Source organism: Podarcis bocagei, assembly GCF_964188305.1.
Source record: "Podarcis bocagei genome assembly, chromosome: 9".
Lineage (NCBI taxonomy): Eukaryota > Metazoa > Chordata > Lepidosauria > Squamata > Lacertidae > Podarcis > Podarcis bocagei.
Window position 1 is genome coordinate 80372200 of NC_138134.1, and position 19546 is coordinate 80391745.

General features: G+C 51.5%; 1 protein-coding gene across 1 annotated transcript in view; it reads right to left on the bottom strand.

Annotated features, from left to right (window-relative positions):
- Positions 1–19546, bottom strand: part of RAB11FIP5 (RAB11 family interacting protein 5) — a 61809-nt gene that overhangs the window by 29801 nt on the left and 12462 nt on the right. The window contains exons 2-3 of the mRNA XM_081206912.1: positions 3784–4220; positions 959–1685 (exon numbers count right to left, since the gene is read on the bottom strand). Coding sequence (XP_081063038.1) covers positions 959–1685; positions 3784–4220 — 1164 coding nt within the window. The remainder of the gene's footprint in view (positions 1–958; positions 1686–3783; positions 4221–19546) is intronic.

A 19546-nucleotide genomic window follows, 5' to 3' on the forward strand; every position in this document is an offset into this window, starting at 1 on the left:
GAACCAGAGCATCGCACGGAAAACACCATTTACCTTCCCACCGGAGTGGTACCTATTGATCTACTTGCACTTGACGTGCTCTTGAACTGCTAGGTTGGCAGGAGCAGGGACCGAGCAACGGGAGCTCACCCAGTCATTGCAGGGATTCGAACCGCCGACCTTCTGATCGGCAAGTCCTAGGCTCTGTGGTTTAACCCACAGCGCCACCCGCGTCCCTAATTAGTGTATACATTTTATAAAATAATCATCAATTAAGAGGAGCGGCGTGGAAAGTGACAAGGAGGACGTTGTTCATGTCATGCTCAAAACCAGGTTTTTGAACATAGCAGGGCCACTTCCTAGGACGGCTCCGTTGCCGCCTGGCTCCGCTTCCGACTCTGCAAGCTGCTCCAGCCCTGCCCAAAAAGAAACCTGGCAAATCTGAGCCTGGCAGGGAGGAGGGCAGGAGGGCAGAGTCCGACCGAAAGGAAGCAGCCAGATACCCCACTTCCTCCTTGCAGCTCCACGCAGGACCCTCCAGCAGCAGAGGCACCCTGGGGAGATCTGCGGATCCTGGCCCTGTTTCTCCCCGTTCACCCCGAGCCCTCCTTGGCCCCTTCGCCCCGGGGGAGCTGCCTGCCTGCCTCCTCTCTCCAGACCCCCCTCCAGACCTGCTTCAGCAAAGCCTTTCTCCACCGCAAGCCCAACTGCTCCAGCACAGCCTCCTCACCCCAGTTCTCCCCCACCAGACCCACTTAATGTGGGCAGGAGGCCCGTTCCACGGGCTCCGCGCCCCCTGCTTCTTCCAAGTCCTGCCCGGAGCCCAGCAGGCACAACACAGAGGGCCAAGATGCAGCAGCACACAGACCGGGGGCCACGACCTGCCGCTCCCAGCGCCACCCTCCTCCCTGGCAGACACAGGCAACACCAGCAGAGGGACAGAAGCTCTCTCCCACCCTCCCCCCAAAGCCGCGCTCACCTGGGCTTGGGGGGCATCTCCTTGGCATCCTGGAGGCTGAACCAGCTGCTGCTGCTGTTCCTGCTCCTGCCCCGCTCTTCTCCGGCCGCCACCACCACCCGGGGGGACGGCTCCCCGCTCTTCCCGCCGCCCTCTTTGCTGCTCCCCCGGCGGAAGAAGCCCGTCTTGGAGAACCTCTTCTCCTCCTCCGCTTCCTCCTCCTGCTGGGGCCGGACCCTCCGGACCTCCCCGGAGAAGACCATGGGCGTGGCGATCTGGATGGGCTTGCTCTCCGCGTGCAGGGCGGCGGCCGCCGCCGCCTCCTCCTCCTCCCTCCTGGCCCTGACGCGGTGCTTGTTGAGGGCGATGGTCTTGACGGACAGCTTGTCCTCCTCCTGGGCCGCCAGGATGGGAGGGGAGGGGATGAAGCGGGGAGGGTCTTTGGGGGGCGCCTTCGGCAAGATGCCGCCGGACCAGGGCGGCAGGTCCGGCTCGGGGGCGGCCGGGGGCTCGGATCCAAAGGCCTCCTCCTGCGGCTTGCTGGCGGCGGCGGCAGGAGGAGCAGGCGCTGCGGAGAGGAAGGAAGGCTTTGGCGTGGGCTCCTCGCAGTAGATGTGGCTCCCGTTGATGCACAGAGAGGACCGGGAGACGGCGTCGTTCTGGGTCTTCAGGCTCTGGGTCGACTGGGAGGCCTCGTCGCTGAAGGCCCTCTTGTGGGTCAGCTTGGGGGAAGGCAGGAAGTCTCTGACTGGAGAGGAAGACAGAGGAGAGGAAGGGTGATTGGTGAGGCCAGCTGTCTGCGTCGCCCACAAGGCCCCCCAACCCCCTCTGGGTCTGCCCCCTTCCGGCTTTTGAGCCGCAACAGATCCTGGAAGAGGAGAATGCATTACAGCCATGCCTCGGGTTAAATTTGCTTCAAGTTGAGCATTTTCAAGTTGCGCTCCACGGCAACCCGGAAGTAATGGAGCGTGTTACTTCCGGGTTTCGCCACTTGCACATGCGCACATAGTCAAATTGCCGTCACGTGCATGCGCGGAAGCGGGAATCGCAACACACGGAGGCAGGTTGATTTGCTTCTGGATGCAAACAGGGCTCCAGAACAGATCCCGTTCGCATCCAGAAGTACCACTGTACTGTATTTTAATATTTTGTTGGAAACTGCCCAGCTGGGGAAGCCCAACCACATGGGCTGGGTATAAATAATAAATTATTTATTATTATTATTATTATTATTATTATTATTATTATTATTATTATTATTATTACGACGTGCCAGCCAGAAGCCTTGAGGCACCGACTGCCCAATCCCTAAGCAGACCCCCTTCCAGGCCCTGCTCTAAGTGCTGGGAGAGGGTCTCATGGAGCATTGGGATAAGAACCAACAAAAAGCCCTTTGGCAGCAGGATCAGGCCAAAGGGGTCCCATTTCGTCCAGCACCTTGTTCCCACGGGGGCTGAGCCCAGGGCCACAGAAGCACAGGAACCTCCGGAGAGCACCTGCTGCTGGATCAGGACCAGGGCGCATCCTGCTCTCACGTTGGCCGACTCGATGCCCAAATGGCAAGCACCAAAGCTGGGCTCTCCCCACCTGTGATTCCCAGAAGCTGGGGCTTGATCCAGCTCTCCTTATGCCCCCTACAAAGTCACATTGCGTGTTTACTTCCGAGGTGACCCAGGGTCTGGAAACCGAGCCCTATGAGGAACCGCTGAGGGACTTGGAGATGCTTAGCTTGTGTTTCCTGTGTTGCAAGGATTAGACCAGGTGATCCTTGAGGTCCCTTCCTTTTTTTATATATAAATTTTTATTAGTTTTTTAACATATCATTCTCAGCAGTAATTAAACATACTTTTACATCTTATTCAATTTTTTTGACTTCCATCAGTGCTGTCTGAAAATTTTCCAGGCTAATCTCTTAGTGTGCATTTCTTATTTTCCCAATTACATTTCAAACTCCTAACCAATATCCCTATCTTTTCCTACTTGGTAACACTTTGTATATTTCTCCTTACAAAACTTCTTGTAGTCCTACTAGCCTAATTTGTTGATTACAGTTGCTCTTCAAATAATTCATATACTTCTTCCAATCTTCTGTCAATCTCTGGCCTTGAGGTCCCTTCCTACTCTAGGATCTCTCAAATGCTAAGTGCCGCTCCCCACCTGACCTGACATCAGGACCAGAGGCCTTTCTCCCTTTTCCTCCACACAGAGAGGTCTGGAGGGGGGCCACACGAGAACAGGCCTTTTCAGTGGTGGCTCCCTGCTTGGGTGATGCTCTCCGCAGGGAGCCTCACCTGGAGCCTACACTAAATATCTTTAGGCGCCAGGTGAAAACATTTCCATTCAATCTACGGCCTTTTTCATGTTCCTGGGAGGTGGGAGTATAGCTTTTAAAATATTATATTATGCATTTTGCATTTTTATGTTGTAAACCGCCCCGTGATTTTGGAAGAAGGGCAGTATATCAATTTTTTTTATTTTTTTTAAATGTGACTTTTAAGTACAGTTGTACCTCCACTTATGTATCCCTCTGGATACGGAATGTGGCAAACCCAGAAGTATTTTTCCGAGTTCCGCCGCATACGCAGAAGCGCTAAAGCGTGCTGCGCGCATGCACAGAAGCGCTCCCCCAGTTGCAAATTCTTTGGGATGCGGCAGGACCTCCAGAACGGATCCCGTTTGCAACTTGAGGTACCCCTGTAACTGTATTTCCTCAGCAAATTACTGCACCTTTCTAGGCTCTACTTAATCACAGGATCGCAGTCAAAAGGGCCCCCCAGGGGTCATCCATCCCAACCCGCCGCAATGCCGGAATCGCCCTCGACCAGATATTCTCTCCTCCCTCTTACCAGAGCGGTCGGTGGAGAAGCTGCTGTGGCGGCTGGGCGAGGGCACCATGCCCGCCTCGGAGGGTCCGATGCCCACCAGGCTGCCGGCCGAGGAGAGGGTGCTGTCGGAGCCCAGAGAGGTGTTGGACTGGGTGAGGGAGGACTTGCGGAGCTTGTTCTTGAAGAAGAAGCTGCCCTTGGCCTTCTTGCCCGCCAGGCCAAATTCCTCCTCGAGGGCCCCGCTGCTGCTGGGCACGATGGCGGAGGCCGACTCCAGGTCGTACTTCTGCCGGCCCTTCAGCTTGTCCTTCAGCTTCCCAAAGGGCGACCGGGGCTTGTCCTTGATGGACAGGTCAAACATGCTGGCCGTCAGGCTGTGGCGCGTGAACTGGATGCTCAGCTGGATCTCCCCGCGCTCCTTCTCCTTCTTGCCAGGCTTGGAGCGCAGCTTGTACCACCTGAGGGGGAAGAAGGGGCAAGAAAGGCATGAGAAATGTGCCAGGCCAGGGCCCCGGCTAGTGCCCCATCCCCTTCTCACACAGGCCTGTTATCCCCTCCAGGATCCGTCCCTCATGTGCAAGAACTCAAATCTCTGAGCGTGAACATGCCCTCTGGAACTCCCTGCCTCTTGACACCAGGAACCGCAACTGTCCTCTTTTCAGAGCCTGCTTAAAACACCCTTGTTTCATTAAGCCTGCCCTGTGGATAGCAGATGTCAAGGCAATAAACAAGTATTTTACTTTTAAAAGACAACCGAAGGCAGCCCTGTTTAGGGACGTTTTTAATGTCTGATGATGCTGTTTTTAATATTCACTTGGAAGCCGCCCAGAGTGGCTGGGGAAACCTAGCCAGATGGGTGGGTATATATAAGTGAGTGTCTGGAGGCGGTTGGAGGATGGATGGCGGCTAACAGATTGAGGTTGAATCCTGACAAGACAGAAGTACTGTTTTTGGGGGACAGGAGGCGGGCAGGTGTGGAGGATTCCCTGGTCCTGAATGGAGTAACTGTGCCCCTGAAGGACCAGGTGCGCAGCCTGGGAGTCATTTTGGACTCACAGCTGTCCATGGAGGCACAGGTTAAATCCGTGTCCAGGGCAGCTGTGTACCAGTTCCATCTGGTACGTAGGCTGAGACCCTATCTGCCCGCGGACTGCCTCGCCAGAGTGGTGCATGCTCTGGTTATCTCCCGCTTGGACTACTGCAATGCGCTCTATGTGGGGCTACCTTTGAAGGTGACTCGGAAACTGCAACTAATCCAGAATGCGGCAGATAGACTGGTGACTGGGAGCGGCCGCAGAGACCACATAACACCGGTCTTGAAAGACCTACATTGGCTCCCAGTACATTTCTGAGCACAATTCAAAGTGTTGGTGCTGACCTTTAAAGGCCTACACGGCCTCGGTCCTGTATATCTGAAGGAGCGTCTCCACCTCCATTGTTCAGCCCGGAGACTGAGATCCAGCACCGAGGGCCTTTTGGAGGTTCCCTCATTGCGAGAAGTGAGGTTACAGGGAACCAGGCAGAGGGCCTTCTCGGTGGTGGCTCCCACCCTGTGGAACGCCCTCCCATCAATGTTTGATGTATTACGGTATTTTAATATTTGGTTGGAAGCTGCCCAGAGTGGCTGGGGAAGCCCAACCAGATGGTCGGGGTATAAATAATAAATTATTATTATTATTATTATTATTATTATTATTATTATTATTATTATTATTACTACTACTACTACTACTAACAGCTCCCTGCCTCTTGACACCAGGAGCCTCAACTGTCCTCGTTTCAGAGCCTGCTCAAAACACCCTTGTTTTGTCAAGCCCACCCAGGGCGTTTAGGAAGTTTCCACCTTCTTTTAGTCTATTGTTACTTTAGCTTTTTAAAAAAGTCTTAAAACGTTATTAATTCCTCTCCCTTAAAATATTATTGTTTTTCCTTTTTGGCAAACTGAGGTGGTTGTTGTTGTTGTTTTACAATCAAGCAGGGTATTGATTTTATGAAATAACTAAACAAACGAAACCTGCAAGCGGCAGGGGGGAAATCTTCACGCGGCACCACATCCCAAAAGGCAGAAAGACTCTCCGGCCCCCCCCCCTGACTTCAGCCCCGCCCTGGGAACCCAAACCGGCTATTTGGGAACCCAAATAAAAATAACAACTTGATTTCTTACCCACCCTTTACCCGAAGGTCCCAGGGCGGGTCACAACCATTTAAAGCTCAATATTAAAAGCATATTAGAAGCAGTATTCTTTTGCAAGGTAAGATTGTAAAAGTGCAAGGAATCAGCAATGTGGTACACACAACCAAGCAATGAAAACTGCAAGACATGCACAAAACAAAACTTGCTCTCTCTCTCTCTGTGTGTAACTGTTATTAAAATTTTCAAATATTTTCAAAACAACCCTCAAGTCAAACTATTACATTATTTCATAAGCCGACTTCCTCACCTCCCCACAGTGTTTTTACTCAGACCTTTTCTCCTGCGTTACATCTTAATCCATTGCAAAAAGTGTCTCTATTGCAACTATTTTGTCATTTTTCTTCCGCTGCTGAATTTCTGGACTGCTGTCACTTAGTGGACAGCAGCTCCTCTTTCAGATTTCTCATGGCACTGCAGCCCCCCTTTCTGCTCTCATGTGTCCCATTTCCAAATCCTCCCCCCAGGACCCCCACCCCCAGGTTCTCCTCTGGGTCTTGCCTGAGGCAACAACCCCACGTCCTTCACAACCCTAAAACACCACCAGCCCCAGCGCGGCCTCTTGCTCCTCCCATGATGCAAGGCAAGCCGTTTTCGCCCTAAAATTCCCGGAACAAAATATGCTGAAGCGGCACCTCCAAAACACAGGAAGTGGGGGTTTTGGGGGGGTGTAGAGGGGAAGAGGGCCACAGCTGCTGCGTGAGCCCTTGCATGGTTTGCTCAAAGGCAGGATGCGCTCCACAACTGGTTGGCAACTGATCTGGGAGGAATGAAACTTTGATTATTTGTAGAAATCATTTCTTTGTTCCTTGCCACAAACACCATTGTTGTCTCATTGGCAGCCTGTCGGGTTTAGCATGAGTTGGACGCCTGGCAGTTTTGGCTCCCCCAGAGTGCAAATTGGCCAGATGTCTCCTGAAGCCCATGCCAGCCCCCCAAAACCCCAAGGAGGTTTGGGACCAGCTCCAGGAAGTCCCCTTCCCCTGGCAGGCCAAGTCCTGCTACACAAGCCGTGCAGCTGAGACACACCCGTGCCAACCTGGGTGCCCAAGAGACACACGTACGCCAACCTCCCAAGACCCCAGAGGTCCTGGCAGCTGCTTGCCCCCATCGCCCTCCCAGCTTGGTTGCCTGCAGGGGGCTCTCTGAAACCCTCTGCAGCAGGATTCCCCCAAACTTGGGACGCCAGCTGTTGTTGGACTACAATCAGCCCTAGCTAGCAGGGCAAGGGGACAGGGATGATGGGAAGTGTAGTGCAGATGGAGACCCAAGGCTGGGAGTTGAGAGAGCCACGGCTCTACATGCTTCTCCTCCCACCCCTGCAAGTGTTAGAAATTCCCTGGGCACCAGTGGAGAGCCAGTGTGGTGTAGTGGTTAAGAGCGGTAGTCACGTAATCTGGGGAACCAGGTTCGCATCTCCGCTCCTCCACCTGCAGCTGCTGGGTGACCTTGGGCCAGTCGCACTTCTGTGAAGTCTCTCAGCCCCACTCACCTCACAGAGTGTTTGTTGTGGGGGAGGAAGGGAAAAGGAGAATGTCAGCCGCTTTGAGACTCCTTAAAGGGAGTGAAAGGTGGGATATCAAATCCAAACTCCTCTTCTTCTTCTTCTTCAGTGTTGTAAACAAAAATCTGCCCCTTTTTCCCTTATGGGGTACCCAAGAGCCCATATAGAGTCCTTACGTAGGTTCCCTATTGGTAGGAGAGAATAACAGAGGCCAAGCAGAGAATATTGAGAAGCAAAGCAGCTAGTAAGCCTGATCTTTATTGATCTGTTGCAACAGGGTCTCCTCTCACACGCAGGAAAGGAGGAGGAACCCAGAACAATGGCACGCAAGGCCTTATATAGACATTTTAAATTGCCTGCCCTGAAGTCCAAGACCACCCCTCCATACATCATACATACATCACAGAAGGGGTGTAACCTAAGACCACCCCCAGATACATCATACCTACATCACAGAAAAGGTGGTCTACAGCAGAAATCTGAGTGCATTGTTTACCTCCTGTCTGGCAGGTTACCTGTTTAATGGTCACTTGACTGGATTGCCTGGGGAGCCTGGCCAGTCTTTTGTAATGATCAATACTTAGTTCCTGGGCCAGGTCAAAGGCTGACACCCTATTCATCTCTTAAATGTGCCCTTGAGACAGGATTTGTGAAGGAAAAGACAATGGGGAGGCTTTTCCATTTTCCTTTGACCTTGCAGAGAAAACATTTGGTCAGTTTGGGAATCAAAAATGGTTCCAGGTCGGTCTTCAGGTGCTGATCTATGTATGTGCTTGGTTGGTACACTTATGAACATTTAACATATATCTAAGAGCAGGAGCAGCTCTGACACCTGCAGTTCCCACCTGCAACTGATCTTCAGAAGCATCGCTGCCTTCGATTGCGGAGACCAAGCATAGCAATTGTGGCTGGGAGCCCCCAATAGCCCCCTCCCCGCTTCCATGAGTCCTCTTTTATTTTTATTACTTATTATATTTATATTGTTATATTTATATTGTTATATTGCTATGGTTTTCCCAGTAGTGATGTATGGAAGTGAGAGCTGGACCATCAAGAAGGCTGATCGCCGAAGAATTGATGCTTTTGAATTCTGGTGCTGGAGGAGACTCTTGAGAGTCCCATGGACTGCAAGAAGATCAAACCTCTCCATTCTGAAGGAAATCAGCCCTGAGTGCTCACTGGAAGGACAGATCCTGAAGCTGAGGCTCCAAGACTTTGGCCCCCTCATGAGAAGAGAAGACTCCCTGGAAAAGACCCTGATGTTGGGAAAGATGGAGGGCGCAAGGAGAAGGGGATGACAGAGGACGAGATGGTTGGACAGTGTTCTCAAAGCTACCAGCATGAGTTTGACCAAACTGCGGGAGGCAGTGGAAGATAGGAGTGCCTGGTGTGCTCTGGTCCAGGGGGTCATGAAGAGGCGGACATGACTAAACGACTAAACAACAACAATATTTATATTCCAAGTGGCTTTTGCTTTCCCCAAAGGACAGGGAGCCCCATTGCAGAAATCTGTGGCAGCCCAGGGTTGGGGGGGGGCAGGGATCCAGGAGAGGGAAAACAGGGCAGCAGCTGCCCAGAGGAACCTCCCCGATGGATGGCCTGCCAGGAACAGGGGCAGCGGGTGAGTCAGGGAAAGTCTTTCCACTCAGAGGAGGGTGGAGACTCAGAACCGCCAAAACAAACATGTTGTCCGGATCAGCCAGGCTGCGTAGCTTGACCAGCAGAAACACAGCTCTCTCCAAGAGCAGCTACACCAGATTCCCCCCCCCCCTTTTCTTTTCTTTTTCTTTCATTACAGACAGAGCTCAGGTCTTTCCAGGTGCAAAACGCACACTAGATCCAGGTTCCGTCCCCTCGAGAAAACAAGCACACCCGCCAGGCACCGGCAGTAGGAACGCAAAGTCAGGCAGGTATTTGATTTACCGTATTTTTCACTCTATAAGACGCACCAGACCACAAGACGCACCTAGTTTTTGGAGGAGGAAAACAAGAAAAAAAATATTCTGAATCTCAGAAGCCAGAACAGCAAGAGGGATCGCTGCGCAGTGAAAGCAGCAATCCCTCTTGCTATTCTGGCTTCTGGGATAGCTGCGCAGCCTGCATTCGCTCCATAAGACGCGCACACATTTCCCCTTACTTTTTAGGAGGGGAAAAGTGAGTCTAATAGAGCAAAAAATACAGTAGTTGTTTAAGACAGGGGGCAGCAAACTTTTTCAGCAGGGGGCCGGTCCACTGTCCCTCAGACCTTGTGGGGGACCGGACAGTATTTTGAAGGGGGGGAAATGAACAAATTCCTATGCCCCACAAATAACCCAGAGGTGCATTTTAAATAAAAGCACACATTCTACAGTCATACCTCAAGTCACAGACGCTTCAGGTTGCGTTTTTTCAGTTGATGGACCACTGAAACCCAGAAGTATCAGAACAGGTTACTTCCGGGTTTTGGCTCGCACATGCGCAGAAGCGCTAAACTGTTCTCTGCGCATCCACAGAAGCGCCAAATCACAACCCACACATGCACATCCCGCACGGATCACGTTCGCGACCGAGCGTCCACTGTACTCATGTAAAACACACTGATTCCTGGACCGGCTGCGGGCCGGATTTAGAAGGTGATTGGGCCAGATCCTGCCCCCGGGCTGTAGTTTGCCTACCCACGGTTTAAGAAAACTAACTGCCATCCCTCTGGACCTTTCGCCCCCCCCCCAAAGGATGGAACCTTGGCCTGCTGCCCCCAGAGACTTTGGCCCGGCTCAGACGCCCCAAAAAGGCAAACACCCTCTTGAAAGGGAATCGACCCCCACAAACAAACCATAAACCCCTGCAAATAAATAATAAAACCCTGCAAACGAATTGCTTTCCGTATGTGACAGTTTGGCTGCATTGCCTGCAAAAGCCAAAGGGGGTGGGAGGGATGAGGGGGGGTTTTGCAGTGCTTGGAACAGGGTCTCCTCCAGGCCTGGAGGCAACAACTGTCTGGCGGGGGGGGTCTCTTTCTCTTCTCTCCCCCCACGGCACCTGCTGCCTCCCCTTTGGCTCTGGCAGGATGGGTGCTTCTGGGAACAGACCAGGGTGGGGAGAAAGCAATGGGGTTTTTTTTAATTTAAATCGGATTTTAAAAATACAGTAAAATGCTTTTGCACGAAAAATCTTTCTAAATATAATTTTCTATTTAAGTTACATTATGGTCCAAAGGCTATTCATCAGGAAATAAGGGTTTGTTTTAAGTTTTTCATGTGTGCTAAAACTCAGTCTAAGTTGTTGTTGTTTTTTAATTGTTTAACCACATCAGTTAACAAACATGGCTACTTATGCTGTAATGTTATTGTTTCAGTTAAATAAATTGTTATAAAGGAAATGATTGTTTTTCTCGTTCTAATAAAGTATAGCAGAACAGCCGTCCAAATATAGCTAGCTTATTAAACCCCACGATAATTTCATAATTATCTGTCTATGTATTTCTAATACCAAATCAGTAACTTTTGATATAACTGTAAAAACTACGCTGAACATTTATTATTCCAAAAATAATAAACCTTCATCTGTTTGTCAATATTAAGATTCTACCAGCAAGAATGAGTCTTTCTGTAAAAAAAAAAAAAAGTCTTACGGACTCGTGATTTAAACCGATTTGAATCGAATCCACCCTGGAACAGATCCCAGTTTGCAGAGCTCTGGGGGGAGGCAGGAACAGGTGTCCCTCTACGGATTCCCTCTGCCCCAGGAGCAGCACTGCGGGGGTCTTCCCTGCCCCCTCCCTGTGCCCACTTCTCTGCTTGGCATGAACACCCAGAGCTCCTATTTCGCTCGGGGGTCCCTGGGACGTCTTGGCCCCCTGCCTGGGCAAAGGGCAGCACGGGGACAGGCAGCCAGGGAAGACAGGCAGGTTTGTGATCCCACAACCGACTCTCAAGTCCGCCCTCTGCCCCCCCCCCACTTCGCCTATGAAGGCAGAACTTGCAGGGGGTGGGCAAGCAGGCAGGGGAAGGCAGACGGACAGACAGACGGACAGACAGATAAGACATCCCTGGCCACGTAATGACGGCACCTTGCAGAACTTCCCGTCCCGAAAGAGAAGAAAAAAACTGTTTATGTATGCTGCAACCGCGGCGAGGACATTGCTAGCACAAAGACGGAAAAGTACTGAAATACCAACTAAAGAAGAACGGCAAGGAAAACCGATGGAATACGACGAAATGGCAAAATTAACGGGAAGACTTTGAGATAAATACAATAGAGCAGGCATGTCCAAAGTCCGCTTCAGGGGCCTAATCTGACCTCCGGAACGAATTAAGTTCTTAACCCAAGGTACCACTGTATCTGACTTTTAGAAGACATCTGAAGGCAGCCCTGTTTGGGGAAGTTTTTAATGTTTGATGTTTTATCGTGTTTTTAATATTCTGTTGGGAGCCACCCAGAGTGGCTGGGGAATATAATAATAATAATAATAATAATTTTCTCCAATTGCTCGCAGGCCAATGTTTCCCAATTGTTGTTTATACTACTTTTTTTAGATTTGCTTTGAGAGAGTCTTTAAACCTCTTTTGTTGACCACCAGCATTATGCTTTCCATTTTTAAGTTTGGAATAGAGTAGTCCAACGAAGTTGATGTTGAAGAATCATCGCTTCGACACGGGTGATCTTTGCTTCTTCAAGTTACCCCCTGCGGGACTGAGCAACCCCCTGCGATGAACCGTGGTTTAGCCTGACATCTGAACACAGCCAGAGTTCGGAAACAACCCCTGGGTCCTCAAAAAACAAACCAACCCAAAAAACCTTCTCCTGTGCCCTCAAACAGTGGGAGAAGTCTGAAACGGAAGGGGCAGCTCCGCCGGACTGCTCTGAAGGCAGACTGGGGTGGGGTGGGGGCTGGAGGAGAGTTTCCAGCAGCAGGGGGAAGCCCCGCTTGCTGGCCCACCCCCCTCCCTCCTTGCCGAAATATGCTGCTCTCAGCAAAAAAAACCATCCGCTGACCTCAGAGCAAAGTGCGCAGGCTCCTTGCGCCAGTGAGCTTAGTCCAAGCAGAAAGGGGGGGCAGGAAGGGAGGGGCGCTTGCAGCTGCTGGTGGGCGAAGGGAGGCAGCAGACCGGCCGCCAGGGCATTCCAGGGAGTCTTTCTGCAAACTCCCACACGTTCTTGGAGAGCCCAGCAGAAGACTGGAGGGAGCCTCTCTCCTTCCTTTTCTCTTTTTTAAACACAAATATTTTACTATTAAAATAATTCAACATTAATACATACATATTACAAATATACATTTCATACAACCCTTAAAAATATTCAGACATACCCCCCTCAATCCCACAGATACTTCCTTTCCCCCCCACCATCCCTCCCCCCACCCTTGTGTTAGATTTCCAATCTACTCAATTACAATTTCTTTCACTTCTACTACTTTCTTTCACACACTTTTAAACCAATTTTCTACTTCTTTTTCTGTTACACATTGTTATCCATCTTATTTAGTATTTCAGTACTTATAACGGAACTTGTTTATTCTAATAGGAGTTCTGATTTTTCAATATGATTTTGCAAGTATCCTTTAAACACCTTCCACTCCTTATCTATCTTCTCTTTTGAGATCCTTCCGATTTCTCCCATTGTTTTGGATATATTGTAATACTCCAATAATTTGGCAAGCCACTCTGTTTTTGTCAGTATAGTACCACTTTTCCAATTTTTCACAATCAATAGCCTTGCGGCTACTGTTGCGTGTAAATATAATGTCTTGTCTTCTTCCTTTAGACTTCCTAGTACTATTCCCAATAGAAAACCTTCTGATGTTTTCCTAAATGAATATCTAAACTTTTTTTTTTCATTTCATTATATATTGTTTCCCAAAACTGTTTGATGTTTAAACAATTCCACGATATATGCATTATAGTACCTTTTTCAGTGTTGCAAGCCTCACAGGAAGAAGACCCTTCCTCTGCAGTCGCAGTCCCCTGGTGCCCCCCCTCCTTCCAAGATGCCTGCCTCTTTCCTGCAGTTTGCAAAACTTCTCCTGCCATCAGCAGAAATCACGTCTAGAGCAGCAGCAGCAGCCCACACAGCAAGAACACAGACTCCCACAGAGACACACAGGCACACTCTTCTCCCACGGGTGAAGACAGGGTCCAATTGCCCCCCAAGGCCATTGCTGCAACGTCCAGGGGGCTCACAGCCTCCAAGCCACACACACATCATCTGAGCACAGGCGAGGGGCTTCCCCCTTCTGAGTCTGGGGGGGGGGCCTCCCCCCGTCCCACCAGAGCCGACGCACAAGTGCCTTAAGCCCTGAACAGCCGCCCATTGTCTGCTCACATGCCTGGGCTTTGGAGCTTAGCACCAAACATGACGGGGAGGAGAGGCGCCGTGGGAAAGTCGCGCTTTGCATGAACCCCCCGAGGAGGAGTGAGGGGGGCACTGCGGGAACCGGGGCGCACCTGCGGAATAAGGTGCTGCACCGGCGTCAGAAGGCGACACGGCAGGCGGCCCTGAGCCCCCAAAGGAAATGCCAGGAAGGGGGAGAAGCAGAGTCCGGCCTGGTGGGCCTGGAATGCCCTGAAGAGGATGCCAAGCATTGCCAGCCGATGATTTCACAGGCTTCAAGTTACAAACACACACACAAGGCAAAGAGGAGAGGCCTGGAAGAATTGCAGAGAGAGAGAGAGAGAGAGAGAGAGAGAGAGAGAGAGAGAGTGTTGTGTGCAGAACGTCTGGTCCAGCATCTGGTTCTGACAACAGCCGACCAGATGCCCATCGTGGGAAACTCACAAGAGAGAGATCAGCACAAGACTCCGCTCCGCACTTGCAATTCCCCGGCATTCAGAGAAAACTACGGCCTCCACTTGCCTCTGAACATTCCCTATCAGCCCCTGCAGAGAGGGGGGGGCTCCTCTTCAGGACCCCCCACCCACCAGAAGAGGACTTGCTAAAGGTTGCCCCCCCCCCAGTCCCTGCACAACAGGCCTTTGTCCACCTTAGTGGGGCTTCGTGTGTTCAAGGAAGTCAACATCCCATGAGATAAGAGGAAAATACAGCCATACCTTGGGTTAAATACCGTATTTTTCACTCCATAGGACGCACTTTCCCCCTCTTAAAAACTAAGGGGAAAAGTCTGTGCATCCTATGGAGCGAATGCAGAGGGGAGGCAGGCAGGAAAAGCCCCCAAGAGCCGCACACAAGCTTCACGCGGCTCTTGCGGGCTCTTCCCCAGGAGGGAGAAGGAACCGCTGCTCCCTGACCTGTTCAGGGGGCTGGGGTTGGTGGAAGCTCGGGCTTCCCCCACCCCAGCCCCGCGGCTAAAGAGGAAGCCAAGACAGCGAGCAGGATCCATCCCACTAGCTGTCTTGGCTTCCTTGCTCTTTGGGGTTGGGGGGGGGGACCCAGGCTTCCTCTGACAGCCCTAGAAGCTCTGGGAGAAGCGGATTCCCCCCCCCTAAAAACTAGGTAGGCCCTATGGTCCTGTGCGCCTTATGGAGCAAAAAATATGGTGTGCTTCAAGTTGAGCACTTTCAGGTTCCCCAGAGACGCTGGTGCAGGTCTGTGCCATCACCAGCTGACGGTGACATCAAGCGACGCCTTGCCGCCTATGAGAAGGGAGCGTGGGGGGAGCAGCCCCAACTACACCTCCTAGGCGTCACTGTCATGCCCAGGGGAAGAGAGGGGGTCTCCCTCTTCACCCACTAGCCACGGGGTGGGGCTCCAAAGGTTTGGGTAATACGGGGGTTTTGTGGAACCCATGGAACTGAACCCCCGTGCAAGAAAATGCCACCTGCACCCAGTCAGTGTGCTTTCCACTCCAGGGAGCCAGCAAATGAGGATGGAGTAATAATAATAATAATAATAATAATAATAATAATAATAATAATAATAATAATAATTTTATTTATACCCTGCCTCCGCAGCCAAGACTGGGCTCAGGGCAGCTAACACCAATATAAAAACAATTGATTGAAATACAGATTAAAAAACAAGATTAAAATAGAACATAAAAACATTAAAATGCAGCCTTATTTCAGTGGAAACTCAAAAACTTTTTTGGGGATGAAAACGTCAAGTCTTCACCAAGGCCAACTATCCAGACTGGTCCTACGTGGGCCAGAAAAAAGCCAGGGAAGTCCCCAAATAGGAGTTCCATCACAGAAGGAGAAAGGAAAGAGGGGAAGGGGATCAAGTTGATTCCAAGCCAAAGGCCAGGTGGAACAACTCTGTCTTATAGGCCCTGCAGAAAGAAATCAGATCCCGCAGGGCCCTGGTCTCATGAGACAGAGCATTCCACCAGGCCGGGGCCAGTGTTGAAAAGGCCCTGCCTCTGGTTGAGGCTAACCTGACTTCCTTAGGGCCCGGGACCTCAAGGGTGTTGCTATGTATGGACCTTAAGGTCCTCTGTGGGGCATACCAGGAGGGAATTAGAATTGTAGCTCAAAAGGGCTCCAAGGGTCATCTAGTCCAACCCTCCGCAATGCAGGAACGTGCAGGTCTCCTAGAAGGCCAGCTCTGTCTGGAGCTCTGGTGCTGACACAGGAGCCCCTGGGCTCAAGTTAACCCTTCAGCTCTTTTGCAAAAAACTGAATTAAAAGCTCCTCTTTTTTTAAGTTAAAATAAACAGAAAGTTTCCCCACCACAAGGGGAGGAGAGGGTTAACCCTTCAGCAAGCATGCCCACCCTAGCTGAGGCATCAGCTAAGGAAAATGCCCCCATTTGGGAGATCTCAAGACCCTACTGGCAGCAGCAATCCCAGGAGCCCTCCTGGGACGGAAAGTGGCTCCAAGGCTTCCCAGCGCCGATTCCCTCCCTCGCCCCAAGATCTCGCTGGGTGGTTGTGGGTTTTGACAGCGCCAGGAAACCTCTCTGCCCACAGAGTCGGAAAGGAGGTCTTGCAGCAGCCTCCGTCCCCGTGCGAAGATTGCACCACAGCCGCCCAGGCGGGGCAAGGAAGAGGGCGATTGCGACACCCACGGGGTCCTCCTGCAGGGACCCCAGGAGGAAGGAAAGGGGGGAGGCAGCCTGCCTTTGAACAGCAGGAGGAAAGAGGAACAGGAGGGGCCACGGAGGGCGCCCCCCCCAGGCAGGGCTGAGGGGAGCAAGCCAGACTCCCTGGCCCAAGACGCAGGGAGGGCTGCCCTCCATCTCCCCCAGAGGCAGGAAGGGCCTGAAAGGGGAACAGGGAGAGATAAGGAGCCCAGTGTTTGGGGGGGTGTCTTTGATGCAGCTGTTCAGATCATGGGGATGAAAAGGAGCGAAGGCTGGGGGACTTGGGGATAAGAACATAAGGAATCAGAAACAAATGTTGAAAAGTGCTTTTCCAAATGGGACGCGGGTGGCGCTGTGGGTTAAACCACAGAGCCTAGGACTTGCCAATCAGAAGGTTGGCGGTTCGAATCCCCGCGACGGGGTGAGCTCCCGTTGCTCGGTCCCAGCTCCTGCCAACCTGGCAGTTCGAAAGCACGTCAAAGTGCAAGTAGATAAATAGGTACTGCTCCAGCGGGAAGGTAAACGGTGTTTCCGTGCGCTGCTCTGGTTCGCCAGAAGCCGCTTAGTCCTGCTGGCCACATGACCCGGAAGCTGTACGCCGGCTCCCTTGGCCAGTAAAGCGAGATGAGCGCCGCAACCCCAGAGTTGGCCATGACTGGACCTAATGGTCAAGGGTCTCTTTATCTTTACCTTTACCTTACTTTTCCAAAAAAACCAGAGTCCTTTTTGCTGGGGAAAATTCAGACTTTGGTGCAGAGAATTACCATATTTTTTTCCTCCATAAGACACACCTTTTTCTTCCTAAAAAGTAAGGGGAAATGTTTGTGCATCTTATGGAGTGAATGTGTGGTCCCTGGAGCCGAATCGCCCAGGGGCGAAAAGCAGATCATGCTTTTTTAGAAAGAGGGAAGGGGATTTTGAAACAAAGCTGCTGATCAGCAAGCGATCAGGAGGGAGATAAGGGACTCTAGCGATAAAGGAGGCCGCCTGGGAGGGGGGAGGTAAAAGCACACAGATCCTCAGGAGTTCTGCACTGGGTCACCCCAAATTCTCCATCAGATCACATAGCCTGCACCAATAAAACCAGGCATCCACTGTTTCCTGGGGCCGCAATGGTGCAAAAACGTGGTTACAAAGCACGGATCCACATGGATACTCAGGATTTTTGCATTGGGCTACCCCAAACTCACCATCAAATCACATATCATGTCTGTGGCCAGAGCATGATCCACAAAAACCATACATCCACTGTTTCGCTCAGAATATTTTTTTCTTGTTTTCCTCATCTAAAAACTAGGTGCGTCTTATGGAGCGAAAAATACGGTAGGCAGGGTGAGGAAGGAACAAGCGGCTTCTTCAGGGCCGAGTCCAAACGCATCCCAGACCCTGCAAGGATCAGCTGCTCCTGCCAACACAGAAGCAAGAGCAAGGTGCAAATTGGGGCCCACCCACCCCACACTCCATGTGGTCCTCGTTGCCAGAGGACTATTGCGGTCATCGAATGTCAACTGATGTGCTTGGCTGCGGTCCCTGCATCCCTCTCTCCAAGTCTGGGCCCCTAAGGGAGGGAAGCATCGCTGGTCTTGATGCGCCTGGACCCTCGGATTCTGAAGGGACCCCGATGCTCATGAGAAGCCCTGGCCCTTCGGAAACCCCCCAAGGAGGCGGCAAAGGCTGCTTCTCCCGCCTCCAAAGTGCTCCTAGGGAGCTCTCCCTAACGCGGAGACTCAATCCATCTTCTTGACAGTTCAGACAAAGCCCTTCGCCACGCGAGGGGAATAAGCGAGTTGGGCTTCGGCTGCTTCTCCAGCTCTGCCAGCCAGACTCATTTTGCAAGATGAGAAACTGGAACGGCACACAGGAAGGGCATTAGTCTGCCCAACGGCCCCATTAGGAGGAGGAGGAGATGAAAGCCAGAACCGTCCTCCTCTCTGCAGACACAGCCGGGCTCTGCCTGCCAAGCTCCAGTCGGGCAGCCTGTTTGCAGATCTTTCACGCTGGGTCAAAACAAGGAGGCGGCCGGGCCAGCGCCAGCAGCAGCAGTAGCCAAGGCCAGAGACCAAGCCGACTTATCTGCAGCACACAGCAGAGGGATCACTCCGAAGAATGACATTTCCATTGCCACTCGGAACAATTCCCTTTGATGAATGACCGAAGCAGCGGGAGAGTTTGCTCCTCCTCCAACGGGGACAGAGGGACAGGGAGGGAGAGAAAACATCCAGGGGGGCCCCTGTTCAATTCACTGAATTGAATGGAGAGGGTGTGATCCACCTGGCAGTGCTAGCTGGGTTCGGCTCATTTCTGGGTGTTTTGCAGAGAGGAAACTTGCATGTTGACCAGAATCTCTGTCCTGGGCATCCTCCGTGGCTCCATCATCACATTCTGTAGGCAGTAAGCTCCCTGCTGCAGGACCAGGATAAGATCAGAGCCCCAAGGAAGGAGAAAATTAACAAATATGCAGCAAAAGTCAGGTGCATCTGGAAGGCCACAGAGTGCTGGGTTGGGAAGTCTGTAGAGAAATTTTGTATCATGGAAAACGTACAATGTGTAAACAGAAAAATGGACAATGCATTTTTTGGGTAAAAAACCAGATCAGACCCATCAAGCAGATGAACTCAATAGGATTTCTGGAAGCATTATTTATGGTTAATTTTTAGGCCCACCTTCAGGTACTAGATAACAAGGTGAAAGAAAGGCAAAGGACCCCTGGACTGTTAAGGTCGAGTCAAAGGCGACTATAGGGTGTGGCGCTCATCTCACTTCAGGCCAAGAGAGTCGGCGTTTGTCCACAGACAGTTTTCCGGGTCATGTGGACAGCAGGATTAAACTGCTTCTGGCATAATGAGACACCATGGCGAATGGCAGAGCAAACAGAAACGCCATTTACCTTCCCGCCAGAGAGGTAGCTATTTATCTACTTGCGCTGGTGTACTTTCATAGGCAGGAGCTGGGACAAAACAATGGTTAGATATCACAACCATAAAAGACACGTCTTTAAAAACACATACAAGCAGCCAATGGAGAATCAGCAATGACTCAGGAGGGGTACAAAATGCATCGTAGCTCAGGGGGAGCCAACGTGGTGCCCCCTGGAAGCTGCTGGACTAAAGCTTCCCTCCTCAAACCCCCAACCA